The 27,626-nt window shown below is 39.8% G+C and overlaps 2 protein-coding genes across 2 annotated transcripts; both read right to left on the minus strand.

The window, feature by feature from the left end:
- Positions 1-102: 102 nt before the first annotated feature.
- On the minus strand, positions 103-8,725 carry LOC136716802 (prostaglandin E2 receptor EP2 subtype). The gene is made up of 2 exons (XM_066694190.1): positions 7,437-8,725; positions 103-4,537 (listed from the first exon to the last, which is right to left on the minus strand). Exons 1-2 carry the CDS (start codon positions 8,241-8,243, stop codon positions 4,247-4,249), a joined length of 1,098 nt encoding a protein of 365 aa, XP_066550287.1. The 5' UTR covers positions 8,244-8,725; the 3' UTR covers positions 103-4,246.
- Positions 8,726-18,751: 10,026 nt separating this feature from the next.
- Positions 18,752-27,333, minus strand: LOC136716803 (prostaglandin D2 receptor). Its single transcript, XM_066694191.1, has 2 exons — positions 26,298-27,333; positions 18,752-20,782 (listed from the first exon to the last, which is right to left on the minus strand). The coding sequence occupies exons 1-2, from the start codon at positions 27,114-27,116 to the stop codon at positions 20,534-20,536; spliced, it is 1,068 nt and encodes a 355-aa protein (XP_066550288.1). The 5' UTR covers positions 27,117-27,333; the 3' UTR covers positions 18,752-20,533.
- Positions 27,334-27,626: the final 293 nt, after the last annotated feature.

Raw genomic sequence — 27,626 nt, forward strand, 5'->3', positions numbered from 1 at the left:
CATTGGTATGCAGAAGTGGTCTCTTGCTTTTGTCCAAAGACCCCCTGAATTAATTAAGAGACTTTGAATAGCATTAAAAGAAAGGGCTGGACAATGGGTATCTGAAAGAAATATCCAGCTTTATTTACAGACATCCGAATAATTTAGAAACCTCTAAGAGTTCTTGACATGTTAACAGATTACAATTATCCTTTGGTGATAATCAAGAATCCTAAATGGAGGAGCTTCTGACTATATATAGTGTCCGTGTGTAATTATGCCTCAACTATTTGAAGGGGTGACTCATTGAACTCATTGACTGTTAGTTTCCAGGAGTGTGCAGGCCTTCCTGTGTGTGTGTGTGAATGTGTATCTTGCACAAAGCGCGACAGCTGTTTCCCTTTAGTTACCGAGACCAACAATTTTGACATGACCAGTAGTTTCTAACGCTGGGTCGGGTCAATGCAATAAACAGCAAAGAATATGCAACAAAGCGTTTCCTTTTCTAATGTCAATGAGTATCTGGCAATTATCCTGTAATTAACTGGCTATTTAGTGCCAGGTTTCTGTACCCCGATGACTGACAGATGTGGTTAAAAAAAAAAACGAATGTGTAAAAGTATTCCACACTACACTGCAGAAGATTTTAAACTGTGACATGCTTTTAAAAAAATGTTTTGCAAACCCACTGACAGCTCTGCTGAGAATGTATTTCAATAACCGCAAATTCAAGATGGGTCTATGTCTTTTGCTCACACACTTTTGATCATGCACACATTTTTCACGGATTTGCATATTCAGTTACAAACTACACACACACTCTTTTGATTTAGATCAAATATTCTTTAATGACCTATGATTCCAAAACAGACATTTATGAAATCCAACATTGACGGCAGGTTTGGTCTGTTTTTCAACTCTTTCACCCACCCCTTAGTTCTAATGTTTTTCAACAGATTAATTTCTCCCCTTTTTATCGATTTAATGCATCACTCAGTCTGCAGTCAGTGTGAAGGAAGCTGTTTACGTATGATCTAATATTCCAGTAATACATATTGGGAGGAATACTTACATATGAAACAGCATGTATACATAATGTGGAGTACACCAGGTGAATATTTGTAGTTTGTGGTCACTCAGTGGAAGTTTTTGTTGTTAAATAATAATGATTAGTCGCGAGAGACGGGGAGGAGGGGGATACAAATAATAATAATAATAACTAGTCAAGAGAGACGGGGGGGGGGGGGAACAATAATAATAATATTAACTAGTGGCGAGAGAGAGAGAGGGAGGAGGGGGTGTTTAAAATAGGGCTATAGTACAATTATTGACGTGTTACATTTTACAATGTTAAAAAGTTTATTTATTAATTCATGTAGGCCTATGTATTTAGTTATTTATGTATGTATTTATGATTGCACAAATTACCCTCCGTATGTATTTACTGAATTGAATATGTACCGACTACATCTGCCAGTCTAAAAGTCTGTAACTGAATATGCATTTTGCTACAAAATGGTAATGAACAAAAAATATGCAAAATATGTGATTAACTGACGCTGGTGATGAAAAGTGTGTGATGAAAAGACACGCTCCTGACTAATACAGTATTTTGAGTAACTATGTGGAGACAACAGGTTTAAGGATCAAGCCATTGGAACTCGAAAACCGCAAATGCATGTGAAGACATTACACAATGGGCTGGCATTCATCTTTATATAGATTACAGCAGGACCTATGGGAAAGGATGGCAAGGTTGCTCCTTTCCCTTCTGGTAGCCAAAGGGGGACTTTTATTATGCTAAACAAAACATCCTCCCCACAGTGGGACACAATAAAAATAAACATGCGATAAAGACTACCAAAGACAAATATCTTATTTGCCTACTAAACGCAAAGTTCCCACAGTGAGCAACTTGTCTTTGCAGCAAAATGTGCTAAGCAAGGGAAACGTTCATTCAATTACTGTGTTGCTTTATTCCTAATTTTATTTCATTGTAAAAAAAAAACTAAAAAAAAAAAAACTTGTTTTTCTCTGCTTGTTTTGAGGGGATCGGTTGTCTCAGAAGGCAGACAAGATAAAATTGATAAACTACATGCCATGGGTTGGTTTGCTCTATGAATATGATTTCCTGTTGAAGATCTGCATCATTACATAGGCAAAAGTAGCTCTTTGCGTCCCTGGCAGTTATTTAATACTTTACAGTCAATATGCAGTAGTCTAACGAGAACATTGTATGACTGTAGTTTGAGATGCTATGGCCTCAGTCATGATATTATTTTGGGCATGTGCGTGCTTAGTAACACTAAACATTTGTTAAGAAAATGTGCAACAATCATTCAGAACACATCTTGCCCATACGCATGCCAGTGATACAAGCCTACGTACACCTCTGTTCTACCTTAGAATTGACACATTTCAGCTTAGAAATGCTATTACTAAAATGATGACTGTGAGATTTGTTTTCAGACTTAATTATTTGTATTATTAATTGCCAATAAAAAGTTTTGTTTCCTTTGAATGGTAACACATTTAAAAACATCTGTTCTCCAGCTTGCATGTATAAATGGGTTACCCTAAGGACTTAATCACACCCCAAACTGTTTCAGGACATGCTTTTATACACACAGTGACAAGTACAATCTAAACACTCATAAACAAAAACAAAAAAAAGTTAAATGTTTATAAGCTCAGTGCAATAACAAGTTTCATAGCAGTATTGCATAACTGGTACCCTACATAACATTACAACTGGGATCCATTGTGTCATATGACTGTGTTATTTACATGCATTTATAATCAACAAACCAGTATTTTCTTCCATTTTTTCAAATACATTATTTTTTAGATTTACAGTACAATTGTTAAAACGGCAAACACTGCGGTAAGTGCTGAGGCGAATTTGGTGCTGATTCTGATAGCAGATTGTTTCCGAGATCCAAAATGTCTTGTACACAGCTAATAGAATGCTCTCTTCTAAAAGCAGTTGATCGTCAAGCTGTTGCTTACTCATATCTCTTGTATAACCGCACTGGAACCATTGCTATTGAGAAACTTTGAACACGCAGATCCAGGTAAAAGCCTCCTCCAGTTTCATATCTAGGCAGTGCCAGTCACTGTCTAACACCGGGAATGCCCACTGTTTCAAGCACACTGGCAAACTGACAGTGCTTCTTGAGGGAGGGCATATTCCTAAGAGTGCCTTTTTGTAAGTGCATTACTGGGGTGGTTTGACCTTTCTAGATAAAACAAAAAAAAACTTCTTAAAAAGTACCTGTTTAGGTGAACAGACAGTATCTGAATACAGAGCAACTGCCTTCCGAGTAACTTTTGTCGAGTTGTGACTTGTTCCTTCCTTACATTTCATTTTTGGTTTCAGATTAGACATTTTAAATCTCCTCTTAAGCATATAAACTGTCTCTGTCCCACTTGTATGTCTCTGTAGAATGCCTTTAGATTAATAAAATCCCAAAATGTATGGGTTTAGTGTTCAATAGATCTTGTGTTAAGGAATCCAGCATTCTCCAAATCTTTTCACCTGAGATGTTCACATCTTGGTTGAACAAATTATGTCTTACCCCAGTGATGAAAACAGATTCCCTCTCATTTGGATGCTTGAGTTTATTATAGTTCATATGGGCGTCTTTGGTTAAAAGTCTGTATGATTACAGTTCAGTTGTTTTTCTGCTGTTTGTCTTACACTCTGTAGCTCATTTTCAATTAAATGATGTGCCAAGTAAAACCCCTAAAAAACTGTTATTTTAAAAGCAAGATATAGAAAACATTTATAATAATTGTGATAATGTTGACCATCTGTATAACATTTTACCAATCACAGTTTCAATTACACAACAGGCATACAAGAACCTACACTTGTACTCACCTGAAGCTTGCAGCACTGACTTCAGTGCTTCACAGATTTCAATGTGTATAAAGTTTGATTTTTGAATATCAGTTTGTATTCTTGAAGAAGGGTAGTGGTTGAGTTAAGCAGTCAATATAGATTTGACTAGTCTTCAAAAGTCCAAACTTAACAGTTACCCTTGCATGTCCCATAATTGCTTTTGAGTCCCAAAATAAATACATAAAAATAGTGCAAATAATTTTGGATATGTAGGCTATAATTTGTCTTGCCCTGAATTGTATTTGAATAGCTGTACAATACCTGTATTTTAACAAGGGAGTATACACCTTCCATGTAGATGTTTCCTGAGTATGACATTGAGATACGTGTATAAAAACACAAAATGTACATTAAGCCTGTACTCTAAATGCAGTTGTGGCTCTCGGACGGGGACGCCTCGGTGGAAGGTCTCACTTGGCACAGTTCTGTCTGGTTGTGTTTCTCTTGGTCCAAGCTAGTCTTTATAATGGTATCCTTTGTTTGGAAGTTCGTGGCTTTGCACAGTGCGCCCCAGAAGAAACGCTGGACTGAGGGTCTGAGGATGATGAAGACCCAGGGGTCAATGATGGAGTTAAATGACAACAAGCGCAGGGCCCCCAGTTCAGTTTGTTGACTCTCCTCTGTAGTTTTAGAGTAGTTCATATACACAAGGATCTGTAAGAGAATAAAACACTCTGTTACAGGCTTTTCTGCTGTATCTGTGCCTTAACAGAATATATTTTACTTTCTTTAAATAAAGTACAATAAACTTCCTTTATAGGATTTGCACTCATTAATAACATTATTCTTTGCACAATAAGTAAAGGTATGTATGACATTGGCTGTACCTTTTTAAATCAGACTGGTTTATTATATTCTTCTTGTAAAGAACAGCAACAATAAAAACACACTTGTTACTCATTAATATAAAACGCAGACTTTTGAATTTTACAGATAAGAGCGGGTTTCGACATTGAACGCCATGAGGCAAATCTACCTAACAAGTCTGAACAGTCCTGTTTTAGCCTGGAGGTGAACCATCTGCAGGTAATGCCAAAAAACATCAAACTAATTGGTTTCGTTGTTGGAGGGGGGTGGGGTGGTAACAAACTACCATTCTTTCTGTGTTTTAATTGCTGGGGCTCACTGTGCTGTAAGTCATATTGTTATATTAGCTTCCTTCCTTCTTGATTTGTGTGTTGTTGTTTTTTAATTGCGCTTCCCATTTGTGTCATATGGAAAAGTTAAATTACAATTTGAGAATCGAACTTTGCTCTGATGAGAACCCACAATCCTCTTAACCCCAAGCTGCCTGCTGCCTGCTTCATAAGATTATATCCAATCTTTTCTTCACATACGTAGGTTCATTTTTGTATAAAGAAATGATAATGGCTGCCCTTAAAAAAACTGGTTTGGCATATTAGGCCAGGATGTGATAATCCTCAACCTGGGTCGCCAATAGGTAGAGACCCACGTCAACCACTTACAAAACTGCAGAAGCCGGGATGCATTGAAGATGTAGTGTTGGGAAATAACTTGTTTTATACCTTTTAAGGTTAGGTGGGTGTCTGATTCTGTTCTTAAATACAACCCTAATAGTGTGTGTCAGACTGCAGTCAGTTTCAGGTTAGGCTCAGCACTAGATGAAGGAAGTACTCAGGATAAGGGAAAGTTTAATTGGAATAGAATAATAATAATAGTTTCACCATGATATTTCTAAGCAGATGCCCTTATCCAGGGTGACATATAATATATAACATTATTTTTTGCATACAATTACCTATTTATACAACTGGGTTTTTCCTGGAGCAATCTAGGTCCAGTTCCTTGTTCAAGGGTACAACAGCAATGTCCCCCACCTGGGATTGAACCCACAACTCTTCGCTAAGAAGTCCAGTCCTAAATGCTACTCCACACTGCTGTTAAACATTTTAGTTAAACTGTGCACTACAATTATGTTTAGGGATGAAATTAGGGTTACATTCTTGCTCAGGGTAGGCTTGATATTTTGGATGCAGTGATAAACTTCTAAATACAAATTCTCTCTGCCCCGATTTACACACGCTACTCCACTGCTCCGCTCCCTCCACTGGCTCCCGATTCCGGCACGCATTCGGTTCAAGACACTGACCCTCACCTACCGCTGTCTTGACCACACTGCACCAAGTTACCTTCAGACCCTTGTCTCCCCATACATCTCCTCTTGACCACTGTGGTCTTCCGGTGCCAGAAGACCCCCCTTCCTCCAGAGCCGCTCCTTCTCATCACTGACCCCTAAGTGATGGATCGACCTGCCCACTGAAGTCAAAACAGCAGAGTCTCTGACCTCCTTCCAGCGCTTACTCAAAACGCATCTTTTCAGACAGCACTTGTAATTTAGTCATTTACTCTCCTGTAAGAAAGCACTTTACAATGTTTTATCATACTACTTGCCTTGCGTTACTAGTACTCATATTGTTATTATTGTTGTTGTTGTTATTTTGATTTCCCTTTCCCTTGGCCCTTGACTGTGACCTAACATCTTGTCTGCTCTCAGCTTTTACAATCCAGCATGTAAGACCTCATATATTGTATTCACTTGTGTAAATTGGGCATCTGCTAAGAAATAAAGAATAATAATAAATTAAGGACTTTATTTAGGGGTGAATTAATTCTTCCAACACTCTTATTTACTTACATCTCACTTTTTGTTATTTAGTTAGAATGTACTATATTGCAACTACAAGATAAATCTACATATTAAAATACCATTATCCAGTTAGTGCTTTGAACCAGTTGTATCTTGATTTATCAATGTGACAAAATATGAAGAAAAAAAACTAAAGCATCCAGCATTACATTAAAAAAATTGGTAAGAAAGTGTTTTATGTAAATATATATATTTTTAGCCCAGAGTGTTTCGTTCAGTTGTATTGTTTATTCCACAGATTCCTGCCACATTTCGGGTGGTCTATGATGAAAAAGGTTTGGGACTCATGGTGATAGAGATTCTCGGTCTATTACCTGGTTTGGTATTTTCCAGCAGGTCTGTGGCAAGATTAGGTTCTGAATCTACTTGGAGATTATTATTATGCTTATAATTATTACATACATTGATTAAGTAATAGTGCTGATTTTGTTTTGATTTGACACAACTGCACAGTATTGTACCATTAGGTTTTAACTTACAGCCCATGTATGGACATATTATGAACTAGATCCTATTCTCTTTTCTTTTTTATGAATATTGTTTGTGAAAAGTTTGCATTAGTAGAAACTTCACATAAACAAAGGCTTGTATTTATTTATCTTAACTGTTCATGTTTGCAATGGGGGAAAAAATCAGGACGTTTTATCATCAGGCAGAATGTAAAAATAACTAATGTCTGACCATTTTAACCTATTCAATTTTAGATTCTGTGTAATCTATATTTTTTATTAGTATTATTATTATTATTATTAACAACAAAACAACAACATCATTATAATATCATGTAATTGTGCTATTGTGAATAGAAATGTAATTTAGCTATTATGACTTGAGTGAGATTTGAAAAGTGAGATTTGGTAAATAAAGCAGGTAGACTTTTCTTACCGTGAGAGGCAGGGAGCAAATCATGAAGGCCACCGTCATGAAGACCAGGATAATGAGATGTTCCACTTCTTCAGTCATGGGCACATACCTCTTGTCTTTCCTAACCCTTGACACGATGGATCCCCTGTGCCGTTGTCTTTGATGCATTAAAACCAGGTGATAGACCACTGACGCATTGCAAACCACAATGGAGGTGATCAGCAGGAGCATGAAGGTGGCATACAACACAGCATACACCTGGTGCTGCTTTTCCACCGGTCTCATGTCAATGAAGCTCCATGTGCCCGGGCAGTACTGGACATACGTCCCGCAGCCGCCGAAGGGCAGGACGCAGAAGATGGCGCAGGCCAGGTAGATCAATGGGATGGAGATGTAGCCGCACCGGCTGGTGATGTGTCGTCCATAGAAGTAAGGGTATCCTATCGAGAAGACGCGCTCCACGGCCATGGCGAAGAGGATGCACAAGGTGGTTAAGCTCAGAAAATTCATGCTGAAGCCAAAATAGTTTTTCAAGTTTCCACTGGGGTCCAGTCCTATCAAAGTCTTGTTTTGGGCGTAAGATGTGAGGACCAGAGGGCTGACCATGCAGGTCCCGACCAGGTCTGTGACCACCAGCCCGGTGACCAGCACATGGAAGAGGGACTGCCTCTGCCGGCTCTGGTCCTTCCTCCGGCGGATCTCCAGCAGCACCAAGGCGATCACATTGCCCACCACCCCGGCGGAGAACATCACGGCGCTGGCGGTGGGCGTCCCAGATCTCACCTCCGTAGTGTTGTCGCACTGATGGCTCCTGTTGGCCGAGGTCATGGTAGGACTGTTCCTGTTATTCAAATCAAGCTGTTCAGGTTTGATGTTTGAGTTTCGTTTGCACACACTCAACCCTGTGAGGGATGGGTGCTTTCATGATCATGCGCCCGGAACCACGCCGGCATAAGCAACTGTATAACCCGAAAACGTCCGATATAAAAACAGAACCGATCTCACTCGTACAGTCTCACCTTGGGCCTCCTGGTGTTGCAGTCTGTGGACGTTTATATTAAAAAGTTTGACGAAAAGACGCAGACTTGCTTAAAGGGGCAGAGCTCCTTAAGACACTGTCCCAGGCACGGTGTATTCCAGTGGTTAACAAATATATCTCAAGTCTCCTGGTGTAGTCGACCACCCATGTGTCGAAGAGGTCATCAAGCTGTCGTACTTTCCCCCTTGTCCAGAACAGGGTTAAATCCGAAAACTGCAGAGCAGTGTGTGTAGAGAGCAGCACAGTGTGAAAGCCACTGAGCCATGTGTTCCTCTAACGAAACCTCCCTGCCGCCAGATGTGATTACGTCAGCCAGCTGTGGTCACACCCTGTTACCGAAGAAACTGGTAAGTTTAGTGTGGGGGTGTGGTGGTCAATTTGTCTCACTCAGCCATAGGCGCAATTCACTGTTTGAAATGTGTCAAATCGTCCCCCCTCCACCTAATGAAAGACGCGATCATTCATAAGCGTTATTTATCTCTATTATGTTTTCTAAAAGGACATGTTTAATGTTCAAGTGTATGTCCGTTCATCGACAGCGTAAATCACAAGAGGAAGGTGAAATATGAGCGCTCTCTGAGAAATATTTGAATGCCTGAATTACTTCCTGTAGATTGTAACCTTTCCCATGCTGGTATGTTTTTACCTTCATATATTTACAGCAGTCGCTAAACTTTAAAAATCCACTAAGCAGGAACAAACCGCCACCCGAGATATCCAGATATAGGTTCACACTTTCACTTCCATTGTGAACCACTGGGAAATGTAAACAGTCTGAGGTACAAATGTGGTGCAGCAAGAAGTGAGTAATATGCAATGTATTCTAAATGAAACTCGTGTAAAAATATGAATCATTCATCTGCCAAGGACACATGAGAGACACAATAAGTGCCATCAGCTCAGGTATCCCAGTGAGATCATCATTATTAGAAAGATGTGTCTGACAGTGGGAAGGGGATATTTGAAAATTAATTTTGTACTGGTTTTGTTACTGTACTTTTGTAATGTTTCTTGTGTAAACTGTCATTTGCTCTGTAAAAACAAGGATGTCGGCTAAGAAATATATATAATATATTATTACACCGATCAGCCATAACATTATGACCATCTGCCTAATATTTGCCGCCAAAACAGCCCTGACTCGTCGAGGCATGGACTCCACTAGACCGCTGAAGGTGTGCTGTGGTATCTGGCACCAAGACGGCAGATCCTTTAAGTCCTGTAAGTTGCGAGGTGGGGCCTCCATGGATCGGACTCGTTTGTCCAGCACATCCCACAGATGCTCGATTGGATTGAGATCTGAGGAATTTGGAGGCCAAGTCAACACCTTGAACTCGTGATTCATCAGACCAGCCCACTTTCTTCCATTGCTCCGTGGTCCAGTTTTGATGCTCATGTGCCCATTGTAGGCGCTTTTGGCAGTGGACAGGGGTCAGCATGGGCACCCTGACTGGTCTGCGGCTACGCAGCCCCATACGCAACAAACTGCGATGCACTGTGTGTTCTGACACCTTTCTATCAGAACCAGCATTCACTTTTTCAGTAATTTGAGCTACAGTAGCTCGTCTGTTGGATCGGACCACACGGGCCAGCCTTCGCTCCCCACGTGCATCAGTGAGCCTTGGCCGCCCATGACCCTGTCGCCGGTTCACCTCTTTTCCTTCCTTGGACCACTTTTGATAGGCACTGACCACTGACGACCGGGAACACCTCACAAGAGCTGCAGTTTTGGAGATGCTCTGACCCAGTCGTCTAGCCATCACAATTTGGCCCTTGTCAAAGTCGCTCAGATCCTTACGTTTGCCCATTTTTCCTGCTTCTAACACATCAACTTTCAGGACAAAATGTTCACTTGCTGCCTAATATATCCCACCCACCGACAGGTGTCATGATAACGAGATTATCAGTGTTATTCTCTTCACCTGTCAGTGGTCATACTGTTATGGCTGATCGGTGTATATACAGTGAGGGAAAAAAGTATTTGATCCCCTGCTGATTTTGTAAGTCTGCCCACTGACAAAGACATGATCAGTCTATCATTTTAATGGTAGGTGTATTTTAACAGTGAGAGACAGAATAACAACAAAAAAATCCAGAAAAACGCATTTCAAAAAAGTTATAAATTGATTTGCATGTTAATGAGGGAAATAAGTATTTGATCCCCTATCAATCAGCAAGATTTCTGGCTCCCAGGTGTCTTTTATACGAGCTGAGATTAGGAGCACTCTCTTAAAGGGAGTGCTCCTAATCTCAGCTCGTTACCTGTATAAAAGACACCTGTCCACAGAAGCAATCAATCAATCAGATTCCAAACTCTCCACCATGGCCAAGACCAAAGAGCTGTGCAAGGATGTCAGGGACAAGATTGTAGACCTACACAAGGCTGGAATGGGCTACAAGACCATCGCCAAGCAGCTTGGTGAGAAGGTGACAACAGTTGGTGCGATTATTCGCAAATGGAAGAAACACAAAATAACTCCCTCGGTCTGGGGCTCCATGCAAGATCTCACCTCGTGGAGTTTCAATGATCATGAGAACGGTGAGGAATCAGCCCAGAACTACATGGGAGGATCTTGTTAATGATCTCAAGGCAGCTGGGACCATAGTCACCAAGAAAACAATTGGTAACACACTATGCCGTGAAGGACTGAAATCCTGCAGCGCCCGCAAGGTCCCCCTGCTCAAGAAAGCACATGTACAGGCCCGTCTGAAGTTTGCCAATGAACATCTGAATGATTCAGAGGAGAACTGGGTGAAAGTGTTGTGGTCAGATGAGACCAAAATCGAGCTCTTTGGCATCAACTCAACTCGCCGTGTTTGGAGGAGGAGGAATGACCCCAAGAACACCATCCCCACCGTCAAACATGGAGGTGGAAACATTATGATTTGGGGGTGTTTTTCTGCTAAGGGGACAGGACAACTGCACCACATCAAAGGGACGATGGACGGGGCCATGTACCGTCAAATCTTGGGTGAGAACCTCCTTCCCTCAGCCAGGGCATTGAAAATGGGTCGTGGATGGGTATTCCAGCATGACAATGACCCAAAACACACAGCCAAGGCAACAAAGGAGTGGCTCAAGAAGAAGCACTCAAGAGTGGCCTAGCCAGTCTCCAGACCATAATCCCATAGAAAATCTGTGGAGGGTGCTGAAGGTTCGAGTTGCCAAACGTCAGCCTCGAAACCTTAATGACTTGGAGAGGATCTGCAAAGAGGAGTGGGACAAAATCCCTCCTGAGATGTGTGCAAACCTGGTGGCCAACTACAAGAAACGTCTGACCTCTGACCTAACAAGGGTTTTGCCACCAAGTACTAAGTCAAAGGGGTCAAATACTTATTTCCCTCATTAACATGCAAATCAATTTATAACTTTTTTGAAATGCGTTTTTCTGGATTGTTTTGTTGTTATTCTGTCTCTCACTGTTAAAATACACCTACCATTAAAATTATAGACTGATCATTTCTTTGTCAGTGGGCAAACGTACAAAATCAGCAGGGGATCAAATACTTTTTTCCCTCACTGTATATATAATTGTGATTAGTGCTGTATCAGACATGCTCTCTACATCCCTGCTACTGCTAAACAACCATGTGGTTTAGGTATATGATAGTGGGTGTAGATTGGAGTTCTTATCTAAGGTCCATAGCAGCATCTTTGTAAATAATTATGAATGGCATATTACAAAAAAATCTAATAACGATTTCCACCCAAATGGCACACACAGTTAAACTCTTTTTAATTTGACAGCAACATAATTAATTGGTCTGTTGACTCGCATCTATAGTTTTCACAAAATGCAAAGCATATTTCTTTTACTTAGGGTTAGACAAATCAAAACTTTAATCCCGCTAATTGCAAATTACAATTGTCAAAGTTGCACCCTATCAGATTTTATATATAAATAGAAGACAAAGGCTTCTAACAATAAATCAAACTGCAAAAGGCTACAGAATTATCCTTTGTGACGTGTTCATGGGTCAAAGTTTTGCTTCACTCTAGCCCTTTCTCAAGTATTTTAAGTTGTGTGTTATTTTCTTTGGCATTAGCCCAGTGATATTCAGTGCTGTTCATATATATATATATATATATACACTCACCTAAAGGATTATTAGGAACACCTGTTCAATTTGTCATTAATGCAATTATCTAACCAACCAATCACATGGCAGTTGCTTCAATGCATTTAGGGGTGTGGTCCTGGTCAAGACAATCTCCTGAACTCCAAACTGAATGTCTGAATGGGAAAGAAAGGTGATTTAAGCAATTTTGAGCGTGGCATGGTTGTTGGTGCCAGACGGGCCGGTCTGAGTATTTCACAATCTGCTCAGTTACTGGGATTTTCATGCACAACCATTTCTAGTGTTTACAAAGAATGGTGTGAAAAGGGAAAAACATCCAGTATGCGGCAGTCCTGTGGGCGAAAATGCCTTGTTGATGCTAGAGGTCAGAGGAGAATGGGCCGACTGATTCAAGCTGAAAGAAGAGCAACTTTGACTGAAATAACCACTCGTTACAACCGAGGTATGCAGCAAAGCATTTGTGAAGCCACAACACGTACAACCTTGAGGCGGATGGGCTACAACAGCAGAAGACCCCACCGGGTACCACTCATCTCCACTACAAATAGGAAAAAGAGGCTACAATTTGCACAAGCTCACCAAAATTGGACAGTTGAAGACTGGAAAAATGTTGCCTGGTCTGATGAGTCTCGATTTCTGTTGAGACATTCAGATGGTAGAGTCAGAATTTGGCGTAAACAGAATGAGAACATGGATCCATCATGCCTTGTTACCGCTGTGCAGGCTGCTGGTGGTGGTGTAATGGTGTGGGGGATGTTTTCTTGGCACACTTTAGGCCCCTTAGTGCCAATTGGGCATCGTTTAAATGCCACGGCCTACCTGAGCATTGTTTCTGACCATGTCCATCCCTTTATGACCACCATGTACCCATCCTCTGATGGCTACTTCCAGCAGGATAATGCACCATGTCACAAAGGTCGAATCATTTCAAATTGGTTTCTTGAACATGACAATGAGTTCACTGTACTAAACTGGCCCCCACAGTCACCAGATCTCAACCCAATAGAGCATCTTTGGGATGTGGTGGAATGGGAGCTTCGTGCCCTGGATGTGCATCCCACAAATCTCCATCAACTGCAAGATGCTATCCTATCAATATGGGCCAACATTTCTAAAGAATGCTTTCAGCACCTTGTTGAATCAATGCCACGTAGAATTAAGGCAGTTCTGAAGGCGAAAGGGGGTCAAACACAGTATTAGTATGGTGTTCCTAATAATCCTTTAGGTGAGTGTATACTCCAATTTGTCATACTGCAGGCTAGATAATTATTGAGATTGATGGTTAATTTTTAGTGTTACTAATCCTTCTAGGCATGCTATTGAATAAGCGCTATTAAACTACCGTATTGAAATGTCTTTTATCACCACGATCCTTTAATACGCAGGCTGTTTCTACAATAGCTAGCAGGGCACACACTTCAATTTGGACAAACCTTAATATTGGTTCTAGAACAGCAGGTACTGTTTCATTACACTCTGGAGCAGATAAAGAGAAGATACCTGTTATGTAGTCTGTTGTGCAAAATGTTTTAGATTAAAAATAACTAATGAAATAATCAAACCTGTGCTGTAAATTATATATGCATTATAAATAAGCAGAAAGATTTAGTTTTGGCCTGTTACCTGTGATCTTCTAAAGTAACTTTTCATTGATGAGGAGAAACCATGAGGAATGTTTTTAGGACTGCTCTCTTCTGATGTTTCTCTGTCACTGTTATTCGACATGAAATGGGCTGAAGTAAAGGACGATAACACTATGACAGGGCTAACTATAACAACTCCAACAGTGATTATTATTGGTCATACCTCATGGGGTTGTTTTAACATGCACAGGGGTTCAAATTCAAATGAAATAAGAGTGCTTATCAATTTCAGTTATCAAGCAACACTATAGCATTGTGTGAAGTAAGGGTTTGAAAATCAGGTCATCGTACAGAGTTACCATGTTGTTTCTTCCTTAGTAAGTCCCACAGGACATTTGTGTTGTGATAACTCTATTGCGCGAACATGGTAACTCTGTACGATGACCTGATTTTCAAACCCTTACTTCACACAATGCTATAGTGTTGCTTGATAACTGGAAATTGTTAAGCACTCTTATTTCATTTGAATTTGAACCCCTGTGCATGTTAAAACAACCCCATGAGGTATGACCAATAATAATCACTGTTGGAGTTGTTATAGTTAGCCCTGTCATAGTGTTATCGTCCTTTACTTCAGCCCATTTCATGTCGAATAACAGTGACAGAGAAACATCAGAAGGATCAGATTTTGCCAAATACTGTACATACAGATTACAAAGATCCTCATCAGGACCAACCTGAAATGTTGTCTCTCTCGCCCTCTGGGGGCCAATGTACATAACCACACTACTAGAAATTCCAGAACTTTGCATCAGACCTGTTGAGTTTAGAAATGTTTGTGTTTTAAAAACCTTTATTACCCATTTTTTTTATTTACCCCTACTAAATCATAATTGTAATTTTACCTGTTTACCTATTAATCGATTTTAAAAACATTACAGGGAGAACAGGACCTTAGTGGCTTCAGAAAACACACAATATGTAAACCTGGCATTCAGCCATAAAGTATTTCAGTTATATTACAATTTATTCAAATATGAAATAAAGATGGACTTTGATTAGGGTTTAGAAGAGTAAGCAGAGCAGACATGATCATGTGATGTTAGTATTTCACCCAGAACTCAGGAAGTTCCTGACCTTCTGAAATCTTAACCCATCCTGTTACAACATGCAAAATACTGTTGTGCTGTGCTAAGATTTGTCATGGATCCAAAGTGTCTGAAGCAATGAAAGTGCTATTTACAGTTTAAATGTTTTTTTTATTATTATTGTCTTGAAAAACATGTCAGACTCAAAAACAAAAGCACTCAAAATCAAATAATTTCTACTGACACCTGCTCTTAAAAAATCTTGTTAGTGAATAAAAAAAGAAAGATGAGATCTATTCAGCAATTGTCTGGTTACAGTGCCCTGTAAAAGTATTCACACCCAACCAAAAAGTTCACATTTTGATGAGTTACAAATAATATCCTTTTTTTTTAACTTCAAAACACTAATGATCGAACTTATTACTGTTATATGCTAAGGAGGTTGAATGTCACCAAAACCTGCAAAGAAAATGTATACATAGACACTTTGGCCTTGTCTGGTTATTATCCTGATAAAATTAGTTTTTTTCAAGTAGGTTTTCATCTAAGATTAGCCTTTACACCATCCATTTCCCCCCTCAATCCTGACAAGTTTCTTAGTCCCTGCTGATAAGAAGCATTGCCATAACATGATGCTGCCTCCACCCTGCTTGTGACAGTAGGGATGGTGTTGACCGAGTGATGGGTGATGTGCTCTGTTGGGCTTGTGCCAGATATTATGTTTTCAATTTAGGCCAAAAGGTTCAATTTGTGTCTTGTGTAACCAGAAAACCCCCTGCCACGTCTGCAGTACCATTTACATGCTTTATCTCAAACTCCATACGAGATTTAAGATGGGTCTTTTTCCGTAATGGCTGCTTTCCTGACGCTCACTCACACAGGGCAGCTTTGTGTAGGGAATGAGATATTGTTGATGTATGAACACCGACTGCCATCTCAGACACAGACCTTGGCAAATCACTGTTGGCTACACAGTGGCATCCCTAACCAGTTTCCCGCTTGCCTGGCTGCTCAGTTTGGAAGGGCACTGGGTAGTGTCTGGGTGGTATGAAGCATATGCCTCTTTTTAATGATGGTCTTCACCATATTCAGTGACTTTGATATTTTCTTGTAACCTTCTCCCGATCTTTGCTTCTCTACTACTGTTCCCTGACTTGTTTAGAAAACTCCATGGTTTTCATGGTTGGTTTGTAGTTTCACCATGTGAATTGTGGTTGAAATTCTATATTTATCTAAGGAAACTTACAGAAACAAATTACTTTTATCTGAAGCCAAGTTAAACCACTTTGATTACACAGAAACAGAGATAGTTCAAACTCATATTTTTCACCTGATCTGATTTAGGGTTGCCATCGCAAAGGGGTTGAATACTTATACAATTGAGAATCTTCAAATTGACATGTCTTCTGATATTTTTAGGCAATATCACTAAACCATGGTTCCGCTTTATTAGTTTGGACTAGAAACTAATTTTAAATATAAAGATTCTAAATATAGGGAGATTCTAAATATAAAGTGCTTTGGAGAAAATGTAATGATTACAAACTCAGTTGACAACAAAGTGTGAAAACTTTGGGGCGGAATCATTTTGCAAGGCACAAATATAAAGACAAATAGAAATGGTGTTTTACACTTAAGCTTTGTGGTTTAATTTTGTTCTCACCTTTACTTTCTTCAGTTGAATGTATTCTCATATCCTGTTAGGTACGTGTCTAAATATATTTTGTGCTCAACAGCACATAATCTGCTTCTTTGCTTGATGAGACTTATGAAACTTGCAGTGGCAGAACACGTGCTTAGGGTGTGAATGGAAGCAGATCAAATGCTTTATTTAATTTTCCTGTAATTATTCAAATTTCTAGTAGTAAAATTAGTTTCTTTCATCAGATGTGGAAGGTGTCCTTTCATCAGAGCATCACATTTTTATCAGTATAATTGCTTCCCTGTTTCAGGATACTCGTTCTTCACCACCTAACTGTTAACCTTTACAGTGATAGCTTTTTCCAATTATATATCCAATTATATATATATATATATATATATATATATATATATATATATATATATATATATATAAAGTGGATTAATTCACACAAAGAAGTAATTTGGTGTTTGTTCATCCAACATGAACCGCCTGAGAGACTGAACTGCACACAGTTGTTTTTACTACACTGCTGTTGCAAAGACATTCCTTTTCAACTGCTGACTCATTCAAAGAAAGTGAAAATAAGTCCAAACAGAGTTGAGGTGACAAATTGCAAAGCATTACTATCCATCTGCTACTAATCTGTCTTGGCTTGAATATCGTAACAGCACAGAAAGACGCATTATTTTTCCCATAGTATTGTTTTTCAGAAAAACCTGGATTTTTCCCCCCTGAGGGAAGGGTAAAATCTATTTAATGGTAAAAGGAAATGTCCATGTATACAAGTGCAATCTGCCTAGGACACAATGCTCTGCGTAGTGTGTATTCAGGTATTTAAATTAGTTCAGCATCTCTTCTCCAATGATATTGGCTGTGAAGAGTTGAAAATAATCCATAGAAAAGTGTCAATCAAAAAATATTTACTTTGAGCACCTGCACCTTAAAGTTATTAAGTACAGGTACTTTTATGCAGCCCAGACGGCAGAGAAAGATAACCGGGACACATATCTGTCCCATGATGATTGGAAGTTTGCTTTCTGCCTGACGACTCATTAGGAACAACCATATGTAGTTGAACTGGGGCAAAATTAAGGTACATGTAATGTTTTATTTTAGAGGGGCTTGTATCATGAACCAAGCACGAATTTCTGGTGAAAACTGGTTCTTATCAGACTTTGTTGTTCTGGGTATCAGCTATGGCACAGTAAGATGGTGACCTCTAATCAAGGGGCCTTATTAAAAACACACACGCACTCATGCAAAATCTGGATTGACCTTTTCTGCATTGGACAGATAACTGAGAAACATAACCTAAGAGTGATTTATTTATCTGTTATCTGTGTTTCCTCCATCCAAATATATGGAGGGAGGAGGTTTGTGTTGGATGTGCCTGACAGTATTTTGGATCTCTAGTCAGAAGGGGAATTGGATCCAAACAGATTCCGGAATTCCCAAGAGGCTTTGGAAACCTACAGCTATTAATTAAAGGTTGCCTCTCTTCCGCATTGACTGGGGTTGTTTGAAAGGTTTTTCTTTTTATTTCACACTGAAATCGGACGCCTGGGTCTATGTGTCACATAATGTGAAATAACTGCTTGTTAACACGCATTGCACAAAACATATGGATGAATCATAGTGCAAGAGGTCAGATCAGGGAAGACACTACATAAGAAGTTTCATTATTGCTGTCTGCAATCAGGTGTGGAAGCAGGCACTGACACAGTGAAGTAATTCTTCCCCTGAAATGGTAGATGAGGTATGACATTACTGCTTCAGGCACAATAAATTCCCCAGTGGTGTCCGTGAACTCGTGGGGGTGTGGGGTAGGGTATGTATGCATTTTATGTTTAGTTTTCAGTGTTGACAACATTGTAGGTGTCTTTTGCTGGGCCACTTCAATTTAAAATATGCTTTTGAACTTTAATTTATGTAATGTAACTTTAATTTATGTAATGCTGTTTAGTTTAGGACAGCAGAAACATCATCATATTCTTTTGAACAACACTACACTACATTTTGTGCGTTACATTTTTTTTTTTTTAATATATTAAACCGTATAGAACAAGTTCAGGCACAGAGCAATTATTACAGAAAAAAACATGAATTGTCATACAACAACAACAACAACAACAACAACAACGGTACACTCTGACATAATAAGGATTGGCTAAGAGAATCAGTGCAAGAGAAACCTGTGCTTTTCAGATCCAAGACAATAGCTTGCAGGGAAGTGCTTTGCAATGGTCTGACCAATTGAAAGTTTCTCAAACGAGAAATCGTTACATTAGCATCAAATAGAAACATATGCAACAGACCCAAACAAAACATCCAGAACAGCTCAATCAATTCAAAACATCATTCAGGAAAAATGTTATTTTAAGCACATGCTGTAACATGGTTAACTTGTGCGATAACAATACTCTGATACTTCTGTCTCCAACAATAAAATCAAGAACACAAAAGCTCGATTTTAATGATATCCGTGCATTGAAACACTGACTGCTTAAGTAAGCATACATCAGGTAACACAGAGGAGACCTTAACACAGAGCCGCTGAACAGCAGCGACTGAAGCGAATTCCAATGTCAGGTTATGTCATATCTGTACAAAGTATGCCTTTAAACACCCAGAGTGCATTATCTGTAGAGTTTGCAAACTGTGCTTTTTGATATACTTGCATGAGTATGAGTATAAGATTATTGAAATATATACAATGGTTAGTGTTCAGAACCACATGAAATAACCAAGTAAACAATGTCCACTTTCAGAGGTATTAAATGACGAAGGAATAGTTTTCTGTGTGCAATAGGAGTGAAGTGAATGTTATAATATGTTTCTGTACAATAGCATTTTTACTGCCTGTAAACGTCGTCTGTTGTCAGGGCAGATGTAAGTCCTCAGACAATCCTCTTATCCTTCTGCCTTTATACATTTCCTGGCTAACATTAACTGTGTCAAGTATTTCCATTGATCCTGTGCAGTTTTCTCACGGGTTCGGTTTCTTGGGTTCGGCTTTATGAGCTGCTTTTTAGGAGCCAGCGTAGAAAGTTATCGGCAAATGATCTAGCAAATCTAGGGTGAACATAATGGTACATAGTGGATAACAATACTTGATCTCTCAGGGTCTATTAGGACCTGGAAAAGACTGTCTGAGAGATAGTGAATTAAGACACATTTAAGGAATAAGATCATATGTTGTGGTTAGCTGTCTTTAGCATCAATACCAGGACCTTCTGAAAGCTTCATCTAGTTTCTCTGGGACCATAAACATTTTAACTAAAACTGTCACTCCTTTGATCAATATTAAACTAATATTTCTCATCAGACCCTGTGATTACGATGTTCAGTCCAAGATCAACATTTTTTCTTTTCATATAGTATACCAGGGAACATCTGAAACACATTTTTTTGGCTGCACCCTTTCCTCTCTCTATTATTCTTTCCAAAAAGTATTACCCAACATAAAAAAGAGGCCAGATCTTGGTTAACCACTGTGTCTACAAGTTGCCCTCTCCCAGTCCTCTGCATTTCATGGAATCACTCATAAATAGGATTTCCTCAGAGAATTGTCTTTCTTCCATGTTTGAAGATTTCTCTGTTTATTTATATATATGCACATGCGCACACACACACTTGTATATTGTTTTTAGACGTGCCATACTTGTTTTCCGGTTGTGATGGCTCTATGTTATTGTTGTCATGTGCGGCGCTACCACCTCCAGAGTCTTCAACGATGGGCGCCTGTTCCGAGTGAAGCACACTTTGCTGGAGAACTTGTGCACAAGTGCCCGGCAGAGGGAAGTCCGTAAGATGATGAAGACCCAGGGATCGACGCAGGAGTTCACGGACAGGAATCGGAGGGCCATCAAGTCCAACACCTCCGCCTTTTCATCACTGGAATCACTTCGGTTAGCGTTGATGTAGGCGCGGACCTGCACAAAGGCCACAGCGAAACCAGGTGTGTTACTCATTGTCGTGGGCCCCGGAGCGCCCATCCAAAGACTCTTATCACTCGTATGAGGGGTGGATTAAATTCAAACGTTGACCCCCCCCGCTTAAATGGCATATTACAGATGTGAACACGAGAGTGATTATATTTATAAGAAGTCTATTTATTTCCAGTTGTGTATTACTATGTGATTAACACGTTTGATTTAATGCCAGCCTAGGCCATTAGGAAGCATGCAATCAATGTTTTCTCAGCAATTTGTGAAATTAACAGTCTGATGTGGCTCAAACATAAAAGCTATGGAAGGTCTGCAGACTCGATAAGGATTTGATTTTTGGTTTCATACTAGTAAGAAGCGTCGGCAGATCTATAGTTTTCCTGGTCACAATGAGGACATGATTAGATGCAGAAAATAGTATATACACTCACCTAAAGGATTATTAGGAACACCTGTTCAATTTCTCATTAATGCAATTATCTAACCAACCAATCACATGGCAGTTGCTTCAATGCATTTAGGGGTGTGGTCCTGGTCAAGACAATCTCCTGAACTCCAAACTGAATGTCTCAATGGGAAAGAAAGGTGATTTAAGCAATTTTGAGCGTGGCATGGTTGTTGGTGCCAGACGGGCCGGTCTGAGTATTTCACAATCTGCTCAGTTACTGGGATTTTCACGCACAACCATTTCTAGGGTTTACAAAGAATGGTGTGAAAAGGGAAAAACATCCAGTATGCGGCAGTCCTGTGGGCAAAAATGCCTTGTTGATGCTAGAGGTCAGAGGAGAATGGGCCGACTGATTCAAGCTGATAGAAGAGCAACTTTGACTGAAATAAACACTCGTTACAACCGAGGTATGCAGCAAAGCATTTGTGAAGCCACAACACGTACAACCTTGAGGCGGATGGGCTACAACAGCAGAAGACCCCACCGGGTACCACTCATCTCCACTACAAATAGGAAAAAGAGGCTACAATTTGCACAAGCTCACCAGAATTGGACAGTTGAAGACTGGAAAAATGTTGCCTGGTCTGACGAGTCTCGATTTCTGTTGAGACATTCAGATGGTAGAGTCAGAATTTGGCGTAAACAGAATGAGAACATGGATCCATCATGCCTTGTTACCACTGTGCAGGCTGGTGGTGGTGGTGTAATGGTGTGGGGGATGTTTTCTTGGCACACTTTAGGCCCCTTAGTGCCAATTGGGCATCGTTTAAATGCCACGGCCGACCTGAGCATTGTTTCTGACCATGTCCATCCCTTTATGACCACCATGTACCCATCCTCTGATGGCTACTTCCAGCAGGATAATGCGCCATGTCACAAAGGTCGAATCATTTCAAATTGGTTTCTTGAACATGACAATGAGTTCACTGTACTAAACTGGCCCCCACAGTCACCAGATCTCAACCCAATAGAGCATCTTTGGGATGTGGTGGAACTGGAGCTTCGTGCCCTGGATGTGCATCCCAGAAATCTCCATCAACTGCAAGATGCTATCCTATCAATATGGGCCAACATTTCTAAAGAATGCTTTCAGCACCTTGTTGAATCAATGCCACGTAGAATTAAGGCAGTTCTGAAGGCGAAAGGGGGTCAAACACAGTATTAGTATGGTGTTCCTAATAATCCTTTAGGTGAGTGTATAGTGACTGGTAGGCACTTTGCTTGACTCATTTTGTACTCTGAATGAACTGTTGATCTCACTAACATAAAGGGAAGTGGTCCTTAAGTTTCTGCAGTTTCGAAATATTTTGTCCTAAAAATAAACAAAAAGGTTGCTTGCCAGATATCTTATAATAAGGTGAAGACCAATCAGGGGATAGACGGCTGGGAGGATCTAGCTGTTGACAGAATGTAAAAATGCTGATTATTATTACCACAATCGGTAATTTTTTTGTCTAATACTTATTTAATCAGGCAAATCGGCATGAGAGGAATTGAGCTATTAAGACTCATGTCTCAAATACCAATGTGCATGCTAAGATACTGATGCTATTGTACAGTCTAACCCATAAAATCACGTGTTGTTTGTTTATTGATTTAATAGTTTAATTAATGGCAAAAACACAATGATCTATATGGAGTGAAAGTCAAACATTTACACCCCATCTTAACTCAGTTTAGTCAACTGTAATCTTTGCCAATTTCTCTAGACTGAATCCATTTTCAACGAACTTTAAAAAGACATAATTGAAAAATGTGTAGAGGTTCATGTACAATATTCATTTCATTAAAATAATTGTCAAATGATGAGTGTACATAGTTTTGGCTACAACAGTATACCAGCCTTGTTTTTTGCTTAAATAAAATTTAATCATTTCAATTTTGGATTGTTAACGCAGTGTGCAGCTTTTAGTTTTTTTTTACAACCGTACCACTGAGAGCACATTATTTTAATTACACCCTCTCTGAGAACATTAAGGCTATTGTCACAAAACCAAATGTTAAGGATGCCGTCTGGGAACTTGATTTTGATCCAAATGGTTTCCTAATTTTGTAAGTATTGAAGTGCATGACACTGCATATAAAACATTCTTATATCTTGCCTTGAGAATAAGTCTGGTGCTGGTTGAGTTAAAAAAAAAAAAAAAAAAAAAAAAAAAAAAAAAACAGCTGAGAAAGCTCCAGGACAGGATTTGAAAACACTGGACTCAATATTATGTGAAAAGTCACAGCAGCAAACAAAACAAGTAACTGTTCTCAGGTTTGTAGTGTGTGGTATGGGCATAATAAATGTATGAAATATAACATACACTAATATTATTAATCTGTGGTTCTGTCACACTGCCTGGCGGGGAGTCATTATGCCTTAAGTCGTGAACCCACACATTTATTTCCTATAAACAGCCTGTCATATGGAATTATTGTTTTTGGAAAAACAAATAGAGATTGATTGACTGAAGAATGTTTCTGGCTTTCCAACAAATACTAACTGTCTGCCATCATCTCACTTCTCTACTGAATTAGAAACATAAGAAACAAAAGGCAATCTTGATTGAGCTTGTTACACTTTTATGAGCCTTCTTTGTCTTTTGAACTTTTAAAAAACTTTAGTGGTTTTGTTCTGTAGGATGTATAAAGGAAACGCAAACACACTCAGATGTGATACAAAACAATGTTGGAAGAAGAAGAAGAAAAAAAGACTAACTCTTATCTCATTATATTTGTTCCTTCCTGTTGTCCATATATTAAAGCATCTGCTTCTTATTAAATTTATTTTTCATTTATTATCAGCCTGGTATTCACATTGAGAATAACTGTATGCCCAGGAAGCTAATTAAATATATAAAAAAACATAAAGTTCAGCCCTGAAACCCAGTGTATTGAAATTTGTTCCGTTAACTATAAGCGAACATTCAGGTCACACATTATTGTCTCACACATTGAGACTCAACAACCCCAAAGACAGTGCAGAATGTGACACACTTTTCACAAATGTGTTGATATGATCTAATGGCAATTGTGGATATTAGTGATGCATACTGGTTAATTACTGAGTCACTAAAGATTTTCAAGATAACCACGATACCATGTCAGATGGTATCAATTCAGACACACTATAAGTAAACATCCTGTCTTCGATAGGCAAACATTTACTGGAGCTTTAGTGAGCCTAACTGTAAAATACATAATGTCGGTCTAGTCTGGTTGCTTTTTTTAGTACTTAAATAATGTATTTGATTTTATTTTGGTTTCCATTCAGATTGTTCTTCCTTTTTTAAAGAACGTGCAACTCGAAACATTTTTTGTGGTGCACAAATACAGTCTCATATTGTTTTCATTCTGTTTTAACCTTGTCTGTAAAGGGAGGAAATAACTACAATGGAATCAACTTTTTGTATTCTATAGGGACAGTGCCAAATCTAACAGGATAAAAATAGGAAAAAGGAAAATTAATCTAAACAGAAATCCAGAATGACCTTCTTTTGAGCAATACTTCTGTGTGAATTTCATAGTTTGACGTCCACAGATTTTAAAGCACAAGCTTCTACAGATTTGACCATCATGCATACATCTTCAACAAGCTGACTTTAGTATCATCATTAGCCTACTTAGGGTTTCCATCCCTTTCTATTATGTTGGAATAATTTACATAAATCAGAAGTCTAGATAATATACCATATAAAAATCACATGAGAATATATATATATACTATGACACATTATGTGTAGAAAACAACACAAATTGTGTCTTAGTACCTAGTATGGACAGGTATATTTTCGACCTGTCCATAGGCCTGCTGTGGATAGACATCTTTCCGCTTCACATGGAAACTGCAGAGAGAGACTCTGTGAGGCGCATTGAGCCTCATCTGGTCTCTGGTCTCTGAGCAGCCCAGCAGCGCCACTAACCACAAGAGATTACTGCACTGGAGGCTGTATGTGGGGCTGTTATACTTGGAAACACTGAATGTATAGCATATTGAGTTATTTTTAATTACACATGTTAATTTAAAAAGTGGATTATTCCACATATGTTTAATGCGTAATATGCTGTATATAACTATAACAAAAAAACAACAAAAAAACTGTATTATCCATTATTTGACATAACAAATTTTCAGAAAGCATCTTTAGAGTAAATTAGTAAAATTAATTCAAATTATTGCATTTTTTGTCTTGCATACATTGTTTGTGATTGTAATTTTGTTGTGTACTGAATACATTACTTAAAAAGACAAATACATGTTTGCAATAATAATAATTTTTATTAAGATTTCTCTGTTTACATTAAACAACTACCACATAGGTTCATTTGATACAGAAATGTTTTGTTTAGCTTTAATAGGCCAACGTGTTGAGTAAAACTAACATATTACAATGTTCACGAAATAACACAATATTGTGGTAATATTCCTACACACAACCTGTGTTAACTTCAACACAAAATGTGTTGTCCTTAATGACAGAGAGTAACACATCATGTGTTGTTTTTAACACATTTGTTCTAAGAGTGTAAGGGATTCATCTTAAGATCAAAAGTAGCCATTCACTGGATTTGGAGAGTCATCTTGAAAGTAAAAATGTTTTTTTCTTTGAAGTTTAATTTCTCATTCAAAATAACGAATCTCGAGCAAGAACTTATTGGCATATGTGCATCCAGGGGTTTGCGTCAATTCGCAATACATCTAGTTTTAAAACCTAAAGGGATGGAAAAATTGCTTTGCCGCATCTTCTTAAAATGAGCATTGGTGTTTTATTCATTGTAGAGACGGTGCTGATGAATACGTTTGCAGGTGTGCGTCGATTTTGTTACATTGCTGGTTGTCTTGAAAGGGGGTGATCATGCGCTCAGCAGCGACGTTAAATGTTGCAGAAACCGCTGTATTAAACCACCAACCACTGTCAGGTCTCAATCAAGATAAGGCTAGTCGAATGTAATGACATTTTAAAAATCTGATTAATTCTAAAAAAAAAAACGCACACACCCACCCAAAAAAAAACCCGTGTCATACTTTGGTAGAATATGAATATATCTTGATGTGCTGCTACTTACCGTGATGGGGACGGAGCAGACGATGAAGATCAGGGTCATGAGCACCAGGATGACCAGGTGGTCCAGCTCCTCGGGGTGCCGGCTCTGCGGGGCTGCAGTCTGGTTCCTCTGCTCTGCCCCCTCGAAAGAAACAGTCCAGCTCTTCTGCCTGCGGGACAGTATGTACATCTTCAACAGGTTGATCTTGACCACGACGTTGCAGACCACGATGGCCAGGATCATCACCCCGATCAGGGTGGCGTACAGCACGGAGAAGGCTTTGTGCGCCGGGTCCTTTGCGCTCATGTCGATGAAGCACCACGTCCCGGGACTGTACTGCTTGTATTTCCCAAAGCCGGCCACGGGCAGCAGGCAGACCAGCAGGCAGAAGAGGTAGATGCCCAGCAGGATCAGCAGCGCCCTCCTCCTAGTGACGAGCTGCTGGTAGAGGTAGGGGTGTCCGATGGACAGGAGACACTCCAGCGCCATGGCCAGCAGGATGCCCATGGAGCACAAGCCGAAGAAGCACATGAGCACGGCGAACAGGGTGCACAGCGCGCCGCTGACGCTGCACAGGCTGCGGGACAGCGCGTAGGACACGACCACCATGGGGCTCAGCAGCACCTTGCCCACCAGGTCCGTCCACGCCAGGCCGGTGACCAGCACGTAAAACACGGAGACGTGTTGGCTCCTGGCAGTGCTCTTGTGTCGGTAGAGTATCCACAGGGCGATCAGGTTGCCCACCACCCCGACTGTGCCCAGCAGCACGCTGTTCACCACCGAGTGGTGGTATGGGCTGCCCGTGAGGTTGAGAGCGTGGCTCGCGTTTTCGCACGGCATGGTGTGATGCCTCTGCTGCACAGCTGAATCAAATGGTGCAGGACAGCGCAGAGGCGGTGAGTCCTGTTAACGTCCTGCCCTGTCCTGCCCTGTCCTGCCCTGCCCTGCACTGCCCTGTCCTGTCCTGTCCTGCCCTGTCCTGCCCCGTCCCGCACTTCACTTCACAGTTGCGCGCAGTGTGCGCTGCTCGGCTCATTAGCGCATCCTGACGGCTCTGCGCGGCTCTAAGCTCTTCCCCGCCTGACAGCCAGCTGACATCACCGCCACGGCCAGGCAGGGAGTGATTGCTTTACCGGAAAGAAAAATATGATAATTAGTTATCGAAGTGAGATAACTGCAACACTTGAGAAAGTTGAAAAACAACGTCATCAATTTTATATTATCATTGAAACAGATGCTGTAGCTTAGTTTACTCTCAGACACACACACTTACATCCGTATTTAGTTGAAAAGTGTGGAGTGCAATTCCACCTTAATTTAAAATACTTTAAGACATATATTTGTAACTTA

This window comes from Amia ocellicauda, chromosome 21 (assembly GCF_036373705.1).
Source record: "Amia ocellicauda isolate fAmiCal2 chromosome 21, fAmiCal2.hap1, whole genome shotgun sequence".
Classification (NCBI taxonomy): Eukaryota; Metazoa; Chordata; class Actinopteri; order Amiiformes; family Amiidae; genus Amia; species Amia ocellicauda.